Genomic DNA, 16889 nt, shown 5'->3' on the forward strand with positions numbered 1-16889 from the left:
AGAAACCTGGGAAAAACACAGGCATACCAACGCTGGTGCTAGCCTAATACTAATTAGGCTTGTTCACTGTTTTCACATTCATAAAACAGCACACTAAACTAGGAAAATGGTGACGTTCTCTACATCGTAAATTAGTAACTACTGGTCACTATTATAAATTACTAATAATTGCCATCCTTGATTTGCCAGCATAGGAAATCAACTCTATTTTCCCTTCCCTTCCTTTCTTAGGGCAAAATCTCTATGCCCTTCTTTTTATGTTTCCAACACCCATTCCTTTTCTTCTAATGATTTCCAATGGGAGTGACTCACAATTTCAGCTACAAGCATTGGAACCAAAATTCTTACTGTTACCAAAAAGAGATTCCAAAGTAAGTTGGCAAAAGCTTGAAATGTTCCTTCAGGTAACTCCTGATTGGAGACGCTTTATGTCTAAGTTAAACGAATCATCACCTCTCCTTTCATCTGCTTTTCTATGTATGTGCTTATACTTTACAGTCATCCCTCCCCTCCTGCCTCACTATCCATAATATATCAGAGACTCAGCTTTTTCTCTTCCCTTCTGAGTGCCACATCACTGGTTGAGCAATAAGCTCTCTCTTCTAAACCATCTTCCTTCCATCAATCCATCCAGCACACCACTGCCAGGTAAATGTTCCAGGAGCAATGCGGAGGACTCCTCAGACTGCTGTTCCAGACCCTCCCCCAGTGTCCGGCTTTAGCACTTGAGCTTCAGATGTCCCGGCCCACCAGTGAAACTGAAGAACTCATTCCAGGGCATACTCCCAACCTTTCTCACTCCCAAGAATATTCACGTCCCCCCCTTTTACTACAACCAGAAGCCTTCTCTGTGCTTCCTCCAACTGCCATGCCAACCTCTCCACAGCATCTCCTCTCCCACCCCCACCCCACCCCAGCCACACTGAGCTCCTCATCCTTGCTGAAACGTGCCGCGCATCCTCCCATATTGCAACTCAGGAGCCAGTTCCCTCCTCCCCTCCTCTCCTTCAAGTCCCTATCCAGGTCTGCCCTCTCAAGAGTGCCCACCCTGACCACCCTGTCAGAAATTACCCCCAGCCATCTTCCTCAACACGCCCTGTCTTTCTTCCATAGCACATCGCTTACTTATTGTGCTAACTGTTTTCTGCCACACACACCCACTTCACCCCAACGAGCTCCACGAGCTCGTGGATCGTTCCTCGTTGACGCATCCCAAGTGCCAAGAATAGAGCCTGGCATGGGGAAGGCACTTCAAAAATAATTGCTGAATGAACTCACTGTTGCTCATTTTCCACCACAATCTCAAAACAAGGAAAACAGTCTCTCATGGAATGCACTGCAGCTGGAGTTAAAGGTTTTGTCATTTCTCAACTCAGCTCATGCTCAACTAAAGTTGAGGTGACAAATGAGTCCTAGCTACAAAGCTTACATTTGTAGGTTTCACGCAACCCAGATGGATTATGTCTTGTGTGGATGCAATCGGAGTTCACTTAAATTTTTGTTAACTCTTTTAAAAAATTGAGAAAGTAAGAAAGATATATTAGGCCAGGCGTGGTGGCTCATCCCTGTAATCCCAGCACTTTGAGAGGCCGAGGCGGGCAGATCATGAGGTCAAGAGATCTACACCATCCTGGTCAACATAGTGAAACCCCATTTCTACTAAAAATACAAATATTAGCTGGGTGTGGTGGCAGGTGCCTCTAGTCTCAGCTACTCCGGAGGCTGAGGCAGGAGAATCACTTGAACCGGGGAGGCAGAGGTTGCAGTGAGCTGAGATTGTGCCACTGCACTCCAGCCTGGCAACAGTGCGAGACTCCACCTCAAAAAAAAAAAAAAAAAAAGATATATTGAACTATCTTATGGCCCAAGCTAGATGCTCGGTCAACTGGTGGTCCAAAGCCAACTGGGCCCAAATGACAATGTGACAGGCCAGTCAGGTGAGTTTCCTAAGTTCTCCCCTGGGACCCATGGAGACCCTGTGAGGCCTTTAGGGCAGGCTGGCTTCATGGCCACATCCAACAGTCATACATTTACAGTTATGCTGTAAGAAAACAATGATTACACATTGTTATGACCCAATTTGAGTTAAGGGGCACAACTTTCCTCTATTCTTATACTAGGAATGTGATCTTTTTTTTTTTCTTTTTTCTTTTTTGAGACAGGGTCTCATTCTGTCATGCAGGCTGGTGGAATATAGTGACATGATCATAGCTTGCCGCAGCCTTGACCTCCCAGGCCGAAGCAATCCTCTCACCTCAGCCTACTACGAAGCTGAGACTACAGGCACACACCACCACACCTGGCTAATTTTTTTGAAATTTAGTGGATACAAAGTCTTACTATGTTGCCTGGGTTGGTCTTGAACTCCTGAGCTCAAGTGATCCTCCCACCTCGGCCTCCCAAAATGCTGGGATTATAGGCATGAGCCACTGTGCCCGACCTAAGAATGTGATCCTCAAAAGCTGAACTGGTGGCCATAGTGGTCCATGCCTGTAGTCCCAGCCACCCAAGAGGCTGAGGCAGGAGGATCACTTGAGCCCAGTTCAAGACTGCAATGCACAATGATGATACCTGTAAACAGTCACTGCACTCCAGCCTGGGAAACACAGCGAGACCTGTCTCAAAAAACAATAATAATAATCATAATCCTGAATGCTCCCAACCTGTATTAGCATAAATGACCAGCTCTCAAAGTATGGACTACGGTTCCCTAAAATATGTCCAGGGAATCCGTGAGGCTCTTCCTTTTCCAACTACCCTGTGCAAGGCCAGGTTCTGCTCATAGGGTCCAACCAAACAGCATATTGCAACAGAGTGAATGCAAAAGTAGATATGAGATGCTAGTGTCTTCTGTTAAGCTGTAAGTCATAGAGATCTGCAAAAATGGAAAACAATGCCTCTGTCCCACATCTTTTATTTTAGACAATAAAACATTGTATTCTTTTAGAGATAGGGGTCTCATTCTGTCACCCAGGCTGGAGTGCAGTGGTGTGACCTAGCTCATGAAAGCCTCAAATTCCCGGGTGAAAGCCTCAAATTCCTGAGTTCAAGCCATCTTTCCACCTCAGCCTCACAAGTAGCTGGGACAATAGGTACTCACCATGGTCAGCTAATTTTTCCTTTTCTTTTTGTAGAGGCGAGGTCTCACTATGTTTCCTAGACTGGTCAAAATATATATTTTTTAATATAAATATATATTTATACAATATATAAATACATATAAAATAAATCAAATATATTTGTCATATAGAAAATATATATCATATATATTTGATATATATCATATATATTTGATATATATTTATATATAGAGAGAGATATATATATGTATATTTTTTGAGACGGAGTCTTGCTCTGTAGTCCAGGCTGGAATGCAGTGGTGCAATCTCAGCTCACTGCAACCTCCATCTCCTGGGTTCAAATGATTCTCGTGCCTCAGCCTCTTAAGTAGTTGGGATTACAGGCACCCGCCACCATGCCCGGCTAATTTTTGTATTTTTAGTAGAGATGGGGTTTCACCATGTAGGAGAGGCTGGTCTCCAACTCCTGACCTGAAATGATCCGCCCACCTAGGCCACCTGAATTACTTTTTTAAGAGTATAAAAAGGTCTAAGAACTGCTGACATAAGCTATCTCTCAACTACCTACCCGCCATCCCACTTCCCAAAAAAAGATCTTGGCAAAGAAGATACATATTCTTGTTGAAAATGCATGGGTTCGTTTTCAAAATAAATATCTCATTGCTTAACTTACGTGCCAGAAAAAGAAAGATAAAGAGAAAAGAAAAAAAAAAAAAGCATCAAACAGAAGACAGAGGAGAAGGGAAAAAAAGACAAGGGTGTTTTAAAAATCGATTTTACGTGAAAAAATTTGTTATACAAAAACCTGAGGTTCTTAACCAGAAAGAAGCCTCTAGATGGAATGTACTTTAGGGGACCTATGGATCCCTTGAAATGATATGCAGAAGTCTTTATTCTAAGGAAAAGGTCCACATTTTTCATCTGATTCTCAAGAGTCTGTGAGCAAAGGTCAAGAATCATATGGTTGTTGATGTGCATTTTCAGCCCAGGAAACAAACTTATCTCTGAGGCATTGAAGCTCAGTTGCAAAATAAAACAAAATTTTAAACATCAAGATAATTTTTCTAGGAACTCAAGCTCCTCTTCTGACAATGCTGCACTCTAACTTGTTATTAATGAAATCATCAACGCGACTACTTGCTTATCAAAGAAGGCAGCCATGAGGGATGGCTCTGCTAGAGTTATCCTGGCCACCTCTCTCTGTAATCACTGTTTTAGGTGACAAGAGTGGGCAGTAACAATTTTCTTTTCAGCCAAGCCCTTGTGTGTGTGTGTATGTGTGTGTGCATGTACCACAATTGAGGGTTTTGATATTAAAATCTGAGGATATTGAGCTGAAACCTTTTCAAGCACAGGGAGGCAGTGCATTGTGGGTGTGTGCTTTGGAAGAAAAGGCCCTCTCTGATTAGCAAGTCAGAAGACTTGGATTTTTGACCGGGTGCGGTGGTTCACGCCTGTAATCCTAGCACTTGAGAGGTTGAGGCGGGAGGGTGATCACTGGAGATCAGGAATTCAAGATCAGCCTGGTCAACATGGTGAAACCCTGTTTCTACTAAAAATACAAAAAATTAGCCAGGCGCAGTGGTGCGTGCCTGTAATTCCAGCTACTCTGGGGGCTAAGGCATGAGAATCGCTTGAACCTGGGAGGCAGAGGTTGCAGTGAGCCAAGACCGTGCCACTGCATTCCATCCTGGGCAACAGAGTGAGATTCTGTCTCAAAAAAAAAAAAGAATACCTGGGTTTTCATCCAGTTGTGACACCTTATCTCCTAATCTCTTTATTTTCTGGGAATGCTGCTGTGTCTGAAACTGGCCAGTGAAACGCACAAACCTATTCACCAGCACCACACCTGGCTAGGGATGCTCGGAGAGCCAGGCTCCTTGCTGCTCTCCTGAGGCTGAGGTTCCCAGAGACATGCTCAGTAGAACCTGGCCATGTTCCTTCATCTCCCGAGTGGATGAATGAAGCTCTCCTTGCAAGCACGCACAACGGCTCCACGCCAAAGCTTCCCACAGAACACAGAACCTGGCTATAAGACTCCATCAAACGGTAGGGTTCTCTCGCCAACTCACACACTGAAAGTCTCAAAGACACAGGAGAGCTGAACCCTAGAACAATGAGGCAGTCTTCACTATCACATTGTGCATCTGTATGTGTAAAACTCCTATTAAGCATCTGTATGTGTAAAACTGTGCCGTGAGTTCTCCATTCATTCATTTGCAGAATCTCCAGCCTCATGTAAGAGGCACTGAGATCCATAGAAGTTAAATAACCAAGAGGTAACAGCCTCAAAATTGGAAGCTCAGATAGGCTCCTAACTTCTTTGTCTGACACTAGGCAGCCCCCTCCTCTGTCTGTAATTAAAGAAATTCATAAAGTTCAGGCCCAAAGACGAACTAGCCATCAATTAAATCCAAGGAGTAACCTATTAAGTACTTTTACAGAAACCAACAGAAATAAATTCTGCTTCAAATAGCATGAGGCTTTACTCATGTTGACCCCCAAGACAAACTTTTCTGCACAGTGCACATGTGCATGCACAACAAACATGCTCATAAAATACCCGGATTAAACCCAAAATTGCCAGACAGACCCTGAAGAACGTATGTGCCACCGTTCAAGACTGAAATGTGAACTCCAGTGCCTTCACATTTCAATAATCCATCCAACTACTGAAAAAATCCAAAAACAGGAAAAAGGGCCAAAAACCCTTTTTTCATCATTTTCAAATCAAATGAAGTTGTTCACATTATTTCAGATAACATGTGTTTTCTTCCAGGCTTAGAGGTCACGCTCCTGGGTCAAATGTCTGCCAGGAACTCTTTTCTGGGGAGTAAAAGTGCTGACAGGACGATTACAGATTCAACTACATCACCAGGGCAGCCGAGGAGACTTAATATCTACGCTTCAAGCTCACTGGAGAGGTCTCCTGGGTCAAAAACTTTTACCAAAAAAAAGAAAAAAAAAATTTTTAAAAAGCATTCTTTTCAAGGAAGCTTCCACACCCACTGCCTCTTAAAATACACTGTTTGGAACATAGTGGGCTCTCAAGAAATCGCGTTGGATGAACACGCCAAACTTAGACTAGGAAATGTGGGCGGGTGGATAGTGTTGTGCATAATTCTGGGGTTTGTTTCAAGTCATTAAAGATCCTCACTCAACATATAAAGTCAATACAAAAATAATACTTCCGTGCATTTTATAGGCTCCACAAGAGGTTTCCATGCATGGCATCCTATTTGGTTCTCCTAATGGCCCTGTGGGAGGCTGGTGTCACTCAGACTGGACAGCAAGAGATCCTGGGCCACAAAAGATGGAGTGACTGGCCCAAGGTCACCACTGGGTAAGCACTCACGCCAGGATGCAAATGCACTTTTTAGGATTCCTGGCCAATGGCACTTCCCATTACATTAAGCTGCCTAAGCAGTGATTTTATGAGACACCACCTTTAGATGATCTCACTTCCATATATTAACAATTTTAGAAAGTGACAAGCCAAAGAATGGAAATTTCATATAACAATGACACATGAGAGCTTTCAGTGGTACCAGACCTGGAGGGGAGAACTGTCCTTTGCTTTGCCCATTTTCTGGGGGTAACCATAACTCAAAAGCTCAAATCCCCATCAGCCATGGAATGTGAAGGAGAGCAGGGGTCTAGCCATCCCTAGAGTCGGAATCACGGAGAGCCAAAATACAACAGGGCACCCCTCTCAACTCTTACATAGCATATGCACTAACTTAGCACCGTTCAGGTGAAAGTGAAAGTCGAAGATGATGTTCTGTTTTTAACAGTCTGTGTCACTGTATCCTTCTCTAAGCTCCAAAGGCCCTATAGATCATCTCTTTGAATCAGCCCTGCAGTGCCAATCTGATGATGCCTTCAAGACAGCCCTTCGATCCCTTTCAGGTGACTCTTTAATAGGTCACATATCTCCATGATCTGTCCAATTGGCAGTGCAGAAGTAGCCCTCGCAGGGCAGACAGAGGGGCTGCAGATGGGTTATCTGGTCACTTGTGTCATTATACTCTCAATTCAGAAGAGATGGGTTTAAAATTCAGGGAGTACATCTAGAGGCAAGCTTCGGGCTTACCTTCTCAGACCACAGATGCAGCCTTGGTAGCAACTTGATTTCTAGGACACAAGTGTTTTTTTCTTTCCTCAGAGTCAAGGGGTACACGTGCATGTTTGTTAAATGGACATATTGTGCAATACTGAGGTTTGGGCTTCTACTGAACCCATCACCCAAACAGTGAACACGGTACCCAATAATTCATTTTTCAACTCTTGCTCCCCTCCCTCCCAGCTTTTAGCATCCCTAGTGTCTACTGTTTCCACCTTTATGAGGTACTCAAGATACTGATACAAAGAAATACCCCGGGTCCTCAACCCATATGGTTCCACTAACAATGATGAATATTACAACAGCTAACAAAGTTGCCCTTACTGGCTGCTTCCTAAGAACCAGGCACTTTGCTTCACATACTATTTCATTCTACTTTCTCAAAAAACCTTATCATCTCCATTTGACAGATGAAGAAATTGAGGCTACAAGAAAGTGAACAACTTACCCAAAGTCACTCAGGTAAGAAGAGGTGGAGTTAAGATACCTGGCTTGGACACCATCAGCAAAACCTGTCCTCAGGCAGGAACACAGACAGTCTAATGCCAGTTTTCTTTTTATCGGCTCTCCCTACATCCTCCATCCTATGCCCATTATATTTAGACCCCCTTTCCAGCAGAACATACCTTCGAAATGCCCATTTGACTTGCACTGGAGCGAGGCCGGAAGGTGCAGCACCACCTCCTACTGGGCAATCAGAGTGCTGTGCAGGGAAGTTTGCTGGTCAACCTTGAGGCTGCTCCACCGTCAAGGCAAATGGGCCCAGTCTGGAATTTTAACCTGAAGCACCATCTACAAACCACCTCCCCATCCTCAGCAAAAGCCAAGACTCCCTGAACTCTGCCTTGGGGAACAGAAGTACCAGAAAAGGCCCAATGCATGCAGGATTACTCCACCTTCCTTTCTTTCTTTTATTGACACAGAGTCTCAGTATGTTGCCCAGGTGGGATTTAAACTCCTAGGCTCAAAGCATCCCCCTGCCGCAGCCACCAAGCCGGCTCAATTGCCCAACATTTTATTATCCTAATCTTAATTATCACCGCCAACTAAGGTAATGGTGCCTCCTTTCACTAGGAAAACACTTTCAAAGTCTTTTTTTTTTTTTTTTTTTTTTTTGGAGATGGAGTCTCACTTTTGTCACCCGGGCTGGGGCGAAGTCTCTTAGTTTCCTCCCCACGGGTTCGTGCACTAGACCCCGAAGCAGGCAAGCTGAGCATCTTTATCCCCATTTTTCAGAGGAATGACTAGAAGTCAGGGTTTGCCCAAGGTCAAACAACTGGCTGGTTGCAAAGTAAGAACTGGAAGCCACTCATGTTATTCCTTCCGCTCCACCTCCCTCCAGAGACAGGGCTGGCCAGCATCGCACGAACAGGAAATTGAAATGGCTCCCGGTAAGGCAGCGAGCCTGCCAACCACCGAGAGGAGCTGACAAGTGACCCAAACCCGCCCAGAATTTAAAATGCCTCCTCAAAGGAGTTGCCGACTAACCTCCTCCCACCTGCTGCAGTGAAGAAATAAGTTCCAAGAGTCTGCAACCCACCATGCCTGTTTTTCCACGGGAAGGACCAAGTTAGAAAGGAAGCTGGAATAAGTGGGATGCTGTTGAAGAACTAAGATGTAGAAGCAGTTTCCCAATATGAACTTACTAGCTTTTTTCCCACTCCTATCACATCGCCACTCCCCCCACACACTTCCCTTAATCCCCACCCCTTAACCACAGAACTGTAAGAGGGGCAAAGCAGAAGAGACAGAAGTCCTCCCAAAACAGCACCAGCTGCAGCAACTACCAGGCAAACAGGGTAAAACCCGATTAAAAGATGGAAATATTCTAAGAGCAAAGTCATGCACTGAAAGAGTCATGCACCATTCCCAAAATATTGAAACAAATTTCAATCACTTTACCTGAGTTGTTTTAGCTCTTCTGCCTTGCATGCTGTTGCTATGGCTAATTTGTGGGTTGGTGGCACCTTCAGAGAGACAGTGAGATTTCCTACAGGGAAGTGTGTTATAATTACTGTACGGAGGAGTCTCTTCAGCAGCAGCTGGTGGCATCTTATGGTTTGCAAGATTGGGAATATCAGACACCAAATTCCGACAGTAGCCTGCAAATTTGCTCCCCGGCCCCCCGTTTGCTGTCACTCCAGAGTTTTTCTGAGCATACAAGTCACCCAAGGAATTGGCTCTCTGACAGGTGCTGAGCTGCCGCGGACTCGCCCGCGTTTCCATCCCCCGAGCCTCCTCGCAGTCCTTCTCTTCCGCGGAACCCAAGATTTCTTCGTTGCTTGTTAAATGTTCTTGGCTCAGATCAGAGAGTGAGAATTCCAGGCTGTCCTCCCGCCAGATGTCTGCAGATTTGGAGCGTTTCTTCTTAAAGCTCGCCGTCTCCATGAAAGTGGGCCCATTGGATGTATAGGAATGCTGCCTCCTGCCTCCCTCAGCCAAATATGTAGTGTCATCCCCGTAAAGCCTGCTCTCCTCAGAGTCTGGCATGCTCTGCACAGAGGCTGCCGTGAGCACGATGCTGCTGTCTACGCTGGGAGTGACAGAAGAGTCAGTGTAAGACACAGGTCTCAAGCCCATGTCCACTCGGTCCACCCAGATGGGGCTCCCGAAGTCTTCTAGGGTACCATCTTGGGAGAAGGGCTCCAGGCCATTTTCAGCCAGGGACTGGGGGATGCTGGGGGTGCTGCTGGAGCGGGTGCTTACTTCGGAGTTCCTGTGGATCACCTTCCCCGAGGAAGCGTGCCTGGTCCGCCGCGTCTTGTGCGAGAGGCGGAGGGAGCGGGACGTGTGCTTGCGCCCCAGGCTGGCATGCTTTTCTCCATAAAACTCGTGCTCTACATGTTGACTTTCTGCGTTTCCCATGGTTTTATGGTCTGCAGCAAAGCGGGGGGAAAGGGGGAGAACTGAGTCACTACCAGTACAGGTATAGGCATCTCAGAGAAAGAGCTCAGCCTGCAGGGAGGGTTAGAACACCTTGGCTCACAGGGCTTGTGGGGTAAGTAACAGCACAACTTCCTACATGCACCTGGTAGGTTCTTGGACTCTTACCTGGGAGCAGGTCAACAGTAACATCATCTACTGAGACTGCCCCCTGAGATATGAAATGAGCTCCTAAATATGAGCATCAGACAGTTAGACTCGTCTCTGCCCAGAGGGACGATGGCCACAGGCCACAGCTGAGAGCGCTGCTTTTGTACAGCCAGAAACTCCACTGACCTGGTCTTCCTTACTAAATATCTGAAGTTCTACTCCTATCTGTAAATTGAAAACTCTGAAAGTACAAACCAAAATGTTCACCAAAGGAGTAATTTCTGTTCGAAATGATATACATATTTCAAAATACAAAACTTAAAGGTGCGTTTGGTAACCTCCTTCCCTCCCTGCCAATGGGTACTTTTGGGTGTTTTTTGTTTTTTGTTTTTGTTTTTGTTTTTGTTTTTTGCTCTATTTGAGCTCTAATAATACTTCAAAATCAATCAAAAATGGAAAACCTCAAAGTATAAGTCTGATCAACTTTTCTTAGTAAACCAAAGTCAAAAATTTAAAAAAGCTTTGACTTTTAATGTCACAGTCTTCTGAGAACCTGGATTTTTAGGGGCATTTTGGGAGGGCTATGGAGGGGTGGTGGGGATGGGCAAAACAAAATAGAAACTCCGCTCTCTTCTTAGCAGTAGATTAATGGGTTTATTTCTGGGAGCAAATCCAACCTGCGAACATTAATCTGGTACAGCATGCCCTGCAAACAGAAATTCACATTGTGAAACCACTAAGTGTGATTCAGCCTTCTGGGGCCCCCCAGGTTAATTCAAGTCTCTCCTTAATATTTTTACAGTCTCTCTCACTGACCCGATGACACAATTCTGTTACCCACAGTGGGAAAGAGAAAAATCTTCAAAGCTCGACAACTGTGACTCAACTTAGCCTATTCTCCTTGCTCCGTGAGGTCTCTCTGGCACACTTCAAATTCTATGCACTTAAGATAACGCACATGAAAATAGCTGGAAAGGAAAGAAGAAAAACAGAGTAACTGGGCATATCTCTGAGGTGGTTCTTTTAACCACCTAGAGAGTCATTCATTCAGAAAATACACATTGAGCACCTACCATGTTCTAGAAGCCAGAGATACAGCAGGGAACAAAAGGGACACATCCCCTATACTCATGAAGCTAACTTCTAGCCAGGGAAGGCACGCAATACACAAGAAAGTAAAAGGCATGGTGGCAAAGCAGGAAGTGATATTACTGTGATCATTGCAAAGAGATCGAAACAGCCTGGAATACAATATACCTTCACATTGATCCTAGACTTACTCTATAATTCCACTGTTCAGGCTAAAATGTTACTGAAACTCTCACCAGCACATCTTTACTGAAATAAAATTTGTTGCAATACAAAGGGAAACCCTCCATTGAATGTTCCAGTGAGTTCAGGGATAACTCATACAGACACCAGATGTTAAGCTATTCCCAGTCTGGAATATTCCCCACCAGGTCACACATCAGAGGAATCTCAGAGGGAATTTTCCAAGAAAGACAATCTCCTTTTTACTAGTAGCAAGTAGATTTCAAAGCAATATGTTCATGCTTCTCTGGTATCTTTAAGAAGAAAAAAGATAAAAACGAAAAGATCAACGGTCTGTGCACAACCATTTATATTATCTAAATTCCTAAGAATGGCACATGCTACATTTCTTACGAGTAAAATAAATAAATGTGCATTTCAATAACACTAAAGGCTTTGACCAATGCCTTGGAGTTCTTTAGTTTTTTAAAGGATATATTAAGATACCTGGATGTGCCTATGTAACTATATGTTTTGCCAATAAATAAAGACTTAGAACCATTTTAAGAATCACATAGGTTTCAATTTAAAAGAGGAAAGGACTATGAGGAAATAAATTGAGTAAAAGAAAAGGCAAAACTGTCGCCTCAAATATGCTAAGATTTACCCTCCTCTAGCACATATATCAAAAGTTTGCAAATATAAATTGACAGATATATTTTCAACAACAGCTTTCTGGTGAGGCTTGTTTCTGCCAACAGAAAACTCATCAAGTTAAAAGCCTCAGGAGAGGTTTTCCTGAAGGAAATGGCCCCAACCTTCAAGAATTACCGCACTCCATGTATCACGCTGACGGCTCTGTTATCTTCATAGCATTTTTAGTAGCAAGATTCTTTTCAGCTGGCCAAGGTAGGCAAGAAGCCACTTTTATCTTCAGAACTAGAATGTAGACAGGAATGCCAAATCTCCTAAATCCTACTAAGAGAAACTCTCAGGGGATGGCCTAAGGAGCGTGAGCGGGAAGTTTGAAGCAACTGAAGTTAAGAAAAATAAGTTTCTAGGGACTGCTGAAACACCTTTCAATTTGAAAGCTGTTCTTGAAAGGTTAGTAAGAACGATGAAAGCCCATGTGGATCAGTGGAGGACTCTGAAATAACATCAGTGTGAAAAGTTGAAATAGCTCATTGCATACAGGAGACAGCATCTCCGCTTCAGAAACAACCCCTGTCCCACTGGCAAGCCCCAGAAAGTTGGTGAATTGTAAGGTTTTTTTTTTTTTGGAGACAGAGTCTCGCTCTGTCGCCCATGCTGGAGTGCAGTGGCGTGATCTCGGCTCACTGCAAGCTCCTTCTCCTGGGTTCACGCCATTCTCCTGCCTCAGCCTCCTGAGTAGCTGGGACTACAGGCGCCCGCCATGATGCCCAGCTAATTTTTTGCATTTTTAATACAGATGGGGTTTCACCGTGTTAGCCAGGATAGTCTTGATCTCCCGACCTCATGATCCGCCTGCCTCGGCCTCCCGAAGTGCTGGGATTACAGTCGTGAGCCACCGCACCCAGGCGGTGAATTTAAGTTTTAACCTTTCCATGTACATATGTAAAATGCCAGCTACTTCCATCATCTTAATTTCTTCCTATTCTATCTTACTTAACCCTTTTTATTTTTATCTTCAACAAACAAAACCTGATTTGCATTTTATATTTGCGTGGGTTTTGTTGTTCCTGTAGTACAAAGGAAGCAAATTCAGGGCAGAAATTTACTTTTACTTTTTTTATGGCTTCCATAAGACTAGAAATATTCTACGCATGATAAAGAATCATAAATATTGGTGCATTTTAGTAACAAAAGCAAAAAGTGAAGGACCAGCACCTCACCAACATCATCACACAGTCACTAGGTAGGAGACAGAATATTTGGGACAAGAAGGACAAGCTGAAATGCAGAAACGGGGATTGACATTGAAAAGGAGGATGCCAGAAAACTGGTACTAGATCTCAAGCTGGGAAACGTTACCAGGTTTAAATTCATTAAACTTTTATTTCCGACTATGACTTACTTCTCTAGAATGTTAGTGGTCCCAGATAGCTCTCATGTTTAGGGACTAGGTAGGAGGGAGGTAGGACAAGTTTTTAGCCTAAGAACAACTCTCAATATTCAAACCTCAAGTCTGGCTTCTCGTGCTTTTCTTTCGTTCCAATCTTCTAAGTCAAGCTTGTTCAACCCGTAGCCCGCAGACCACGCGGATGGTTTTGAATGCAGCCCAACACAAATTCACACACTTTCTTAAAACACTAGGAGATTTTTTAGTGATTTTGGTTTTTTTGGCTCATTCGTTATCGTTAGTGGTTAGTGTATCTTATGTGTGGCCCAAGACAATTCTTCTTCTTCCAATGTGGCCCAGGGAAGCCAAAAGACTGGACATCCCTGCTCTGAGTTCTGGCTTCCTTAGCCCGCCTCAGGGCCTGTGCCTGTCCCTCTGCCTAGAACGCTCCGCCTTTCCGCCTACTCCACCAAGTTCCTTCAGACCTTCAATCAAATGTCCCCTTGTCAAGGAGGCCTTTCCTGACCCCTCCATCTAAAATGACACCCAGTGCTGCAGAACTCAACATTTCTTACCCCTCTTCTTTCGCTTTTCGCCTTCACATTGATCATAATTGTAACCAACAATATGTATTTCACTTACTGGTCTTTCCTATTCTCTACTGGTCTCTCTTATTCTCTCTTCCCACTAGAGCCTAAGCTTCAGGAGGGCTGGAAGTGTCTTGTTTCCTGCTGTATCCTCAGTGCCTAGAACCCAGCCTGAGAGGTTGTAGGTGGTCCATTAAGAAAGCACTAAAACTCAAAGGAAAAAAAAAAAATACTGGAATGAATGAATGACAGACACTTTAATGTAAGATGTGAAAACTCATACAACTACAATGCAACATAGGTGAGAACATGACCATAATGCGAATGAGACACAGCACACATCAGTCTTAAATACACTAGTCTCTTCTCTCAGGATGCCTGGAAGATACTTCCCCATCAGCTCGCTGCTCCCTGGGCCCTTTCCACCTGCAGGTCTGTGTCCGTCCCTTACTGTGGACCACTGGGTTGAAGGTCACCCTGATCCATGAACTTAGGGGTAAGGGTGTTCAGCTTGTGCTCCAGTGTGTTCCCCTCCCCACTCCCAGTGCTTCCTGGGGAAAGAATTAAGGGCTTGCACCTGTCTCATTCCACTGAATTCTTGCCTTCAGTTCCTATCTTCCTCTTCCTTTTGGAGCTGCAGTGCAGAGGTTCAGGAATGAGGTTAAGAATTGAGAGAGCAGCTCTCCCCATAGTCAGGGCAATGAGTGCAGAACTGCTCAGGCCTAGGAGGATCCAGAGAAAGTGGGGGCAAAGGAGACTAAGTGGCATGATGGGCAAGAGTGTCATCTGAAAGTGGTATGGGGTCAAAGCATCAGGAGTTCCCAGGGGAGTGCTTAGGGCCAGGGATCAAAGACAATAGGATGAGTGTGATTCTTCTATTCTTACCAACACCACGATCCTCTCTTAAAGTGATGAGTTAAACTTTTCAGTAAGTAATCACCTGAAAGGCCTTTAAATCCCATCAAATTAAATGCAGATGCTCCTCCATTTATTATGGGGTCATATCATCATAAACCCACTGTAAGGTGAAGATATCCTAAGTCAAAAATACATTTAATATACCTAACCTACCAAATATCACACCTGAGCCTAGCTTACCCTAAATGTGCTCAGAACACTTACATTAGCCTACAGTTGAGCAAAATCATCTGACACAAAGTCTATTTTAAGTATTGAATATTTACTTATAATAAGTATTTCATGCAACTTATTGAATACTGTGCTGAAAGTGAAAAACAAAGGGATTGCATGTGTACCACCGTAAAGTTAAAAAAACACAAGTCAAACCACCCTAAGTTGGGGACTGTCTATACATAGTAAAGGAGTCAAAAGGTATTTTAAGAAACTTTAGCAATATGCATAAATACTTGTTAGGGTGGTTCATATATATCTGATAGGTGGTCATTTCTCAGGGACTGCTTTTATAGATTTATTAGGCTACTAAGCCTTTAAAAAAAAAAAGATATAGAACTACACATACATTGAAACAATGTCAAATTCCTGGCTTTGGTATTTTACTATAATTATGCAAGATGCAACCATTAGAAAAAACTGGGTGATGGTTACATTTCCTGCATACAATTTCCTGTGAATCATAATTATTTTGAAATAAAAAGTTAAACAAACAAAATGAGTCTTAATTAACTAACTGAATAGTCTAATGAAACTGTAGTTTAAAGTGAGAGTTCTTCCAAAAAAAATGTAGTTGAATCCCCTTTTATTTTTAGCTGAAAAGCATCTAGAATATTCTAACATAATTTCAATGAATTAGGCAACAACAACAAAAAAAACAAGCATTTATTGAGCATCATCTAGCAAAATGTGAACAGAAAGTACAAAGCAAACACAGAACAGGGGTCCAAAATGTGGTTAAATAAAGAGGTGACATTGATTATCTGAGGATAAAGCTTCTGTCTTAACAAACTAGTGAAAAAAATAAGTTTTTAATATCTGGTGCCAGCAAGTTGGAGTAAACCAACTAAGGCCTATCTTGCCCCAGCTAATGACAACTAAAAACTCTGGACCAACAAGTAAACAAAAGCAAAAAAAAAAAGATCAAAACCTGAGGATGCCACCCATTTAAGGGTGAGTTTCCTATTTTGTTTTTATTGTCCTAATTTCTCACCCAGCCTTACACCAAGGGTGAGTATAGCTCCAGTGAAGCTATGACACAGGCAACAAAAACTCTGGATCAGACCTTGTTGTTCTACCCAGAGGAATCAAGAATAGTCCCTGTAAGCCAGAGAGAGTGTGGAGATCTCAGAGAAAAGAAAACTGGAAAATAACATCCCATAATGGTGCATATAAATCTGCACAAGTGCCAGGCTCACTCCTCAGATGCACATGCCTAGGACTGATTCAAAGCAAGACAGCAAAAGCTTTGAGAACTGAATCAAGACATAAACCACAGCCCAACCCTCAGACTAACACCTGAGTGGTGCACAAACAGGACAAACTCAAAGTAGTATACCAAAGGCTTTGAAAACTGAACTGACATTAGAGCCTCCACCCACGGAGGTGAGACAGCACTTATAATCTGAACCCAGTCAGGTTGACTGCCTGCAAAATAACAACAAGGAAAAATCAGTATTCTCCAGATGATGTACCAAGACCTGGAGTATCACGACATAATATTCAAAATGCCTACAATGCATTTCAAAGAACCAGGAAAATTTGATTAGCTCTCAGGGGTAAGGACAATCAATAGATGCCAATCCCAAGGTGGCCCAGATGTTGGAATTATCAGACTTTTAAAGCAACTATTACAAGTGTGC

The 16889-nt window shown here is 43.5% G+C and overlaps 1 protein-coding gene across 7 annotated transcripts in view; it reads right to left on the bottom strand.

The window, feature by feature from the left end:
- TIAM1 (TIAM Rac1 associated GEF 1) overlaps nt 1–16889 on the bottom strand; it is a 293585-nt gene that overhangs the window by 139144 nt on the left and 137552 nt on the right. For all 7 annotated transcript variants that reach the window (XM_003895546.4, XM_009202373.4, XM_017956476.3 and 4 more), the window contains one exon: nt 9106–10079. In XM_003895546.4, coding sequence (XP_003895595.2) covers nt 9106–10068 — 963 coding nt within the window. In that variant the 5' untranslated portion in view covers nt 10069–10079. The remainder of the gene's footprint in view (nt 1–9105; nt 10080–16889) is intronic.

Source organism: Papio anubis, chromosome 4 (genome assembly GCF_008728515.1).
Source record: "Papio anubis isolate 15944 chromosome 4, Panubis1.0, whole genome shotgun sequence".
Taxonomy (NCBI): domain Eukaryota; kingdom Metazoa; phylum Chordata; class Mammalia; order Primates; family Cercopithecidae; genus Papio; species Papio anubis.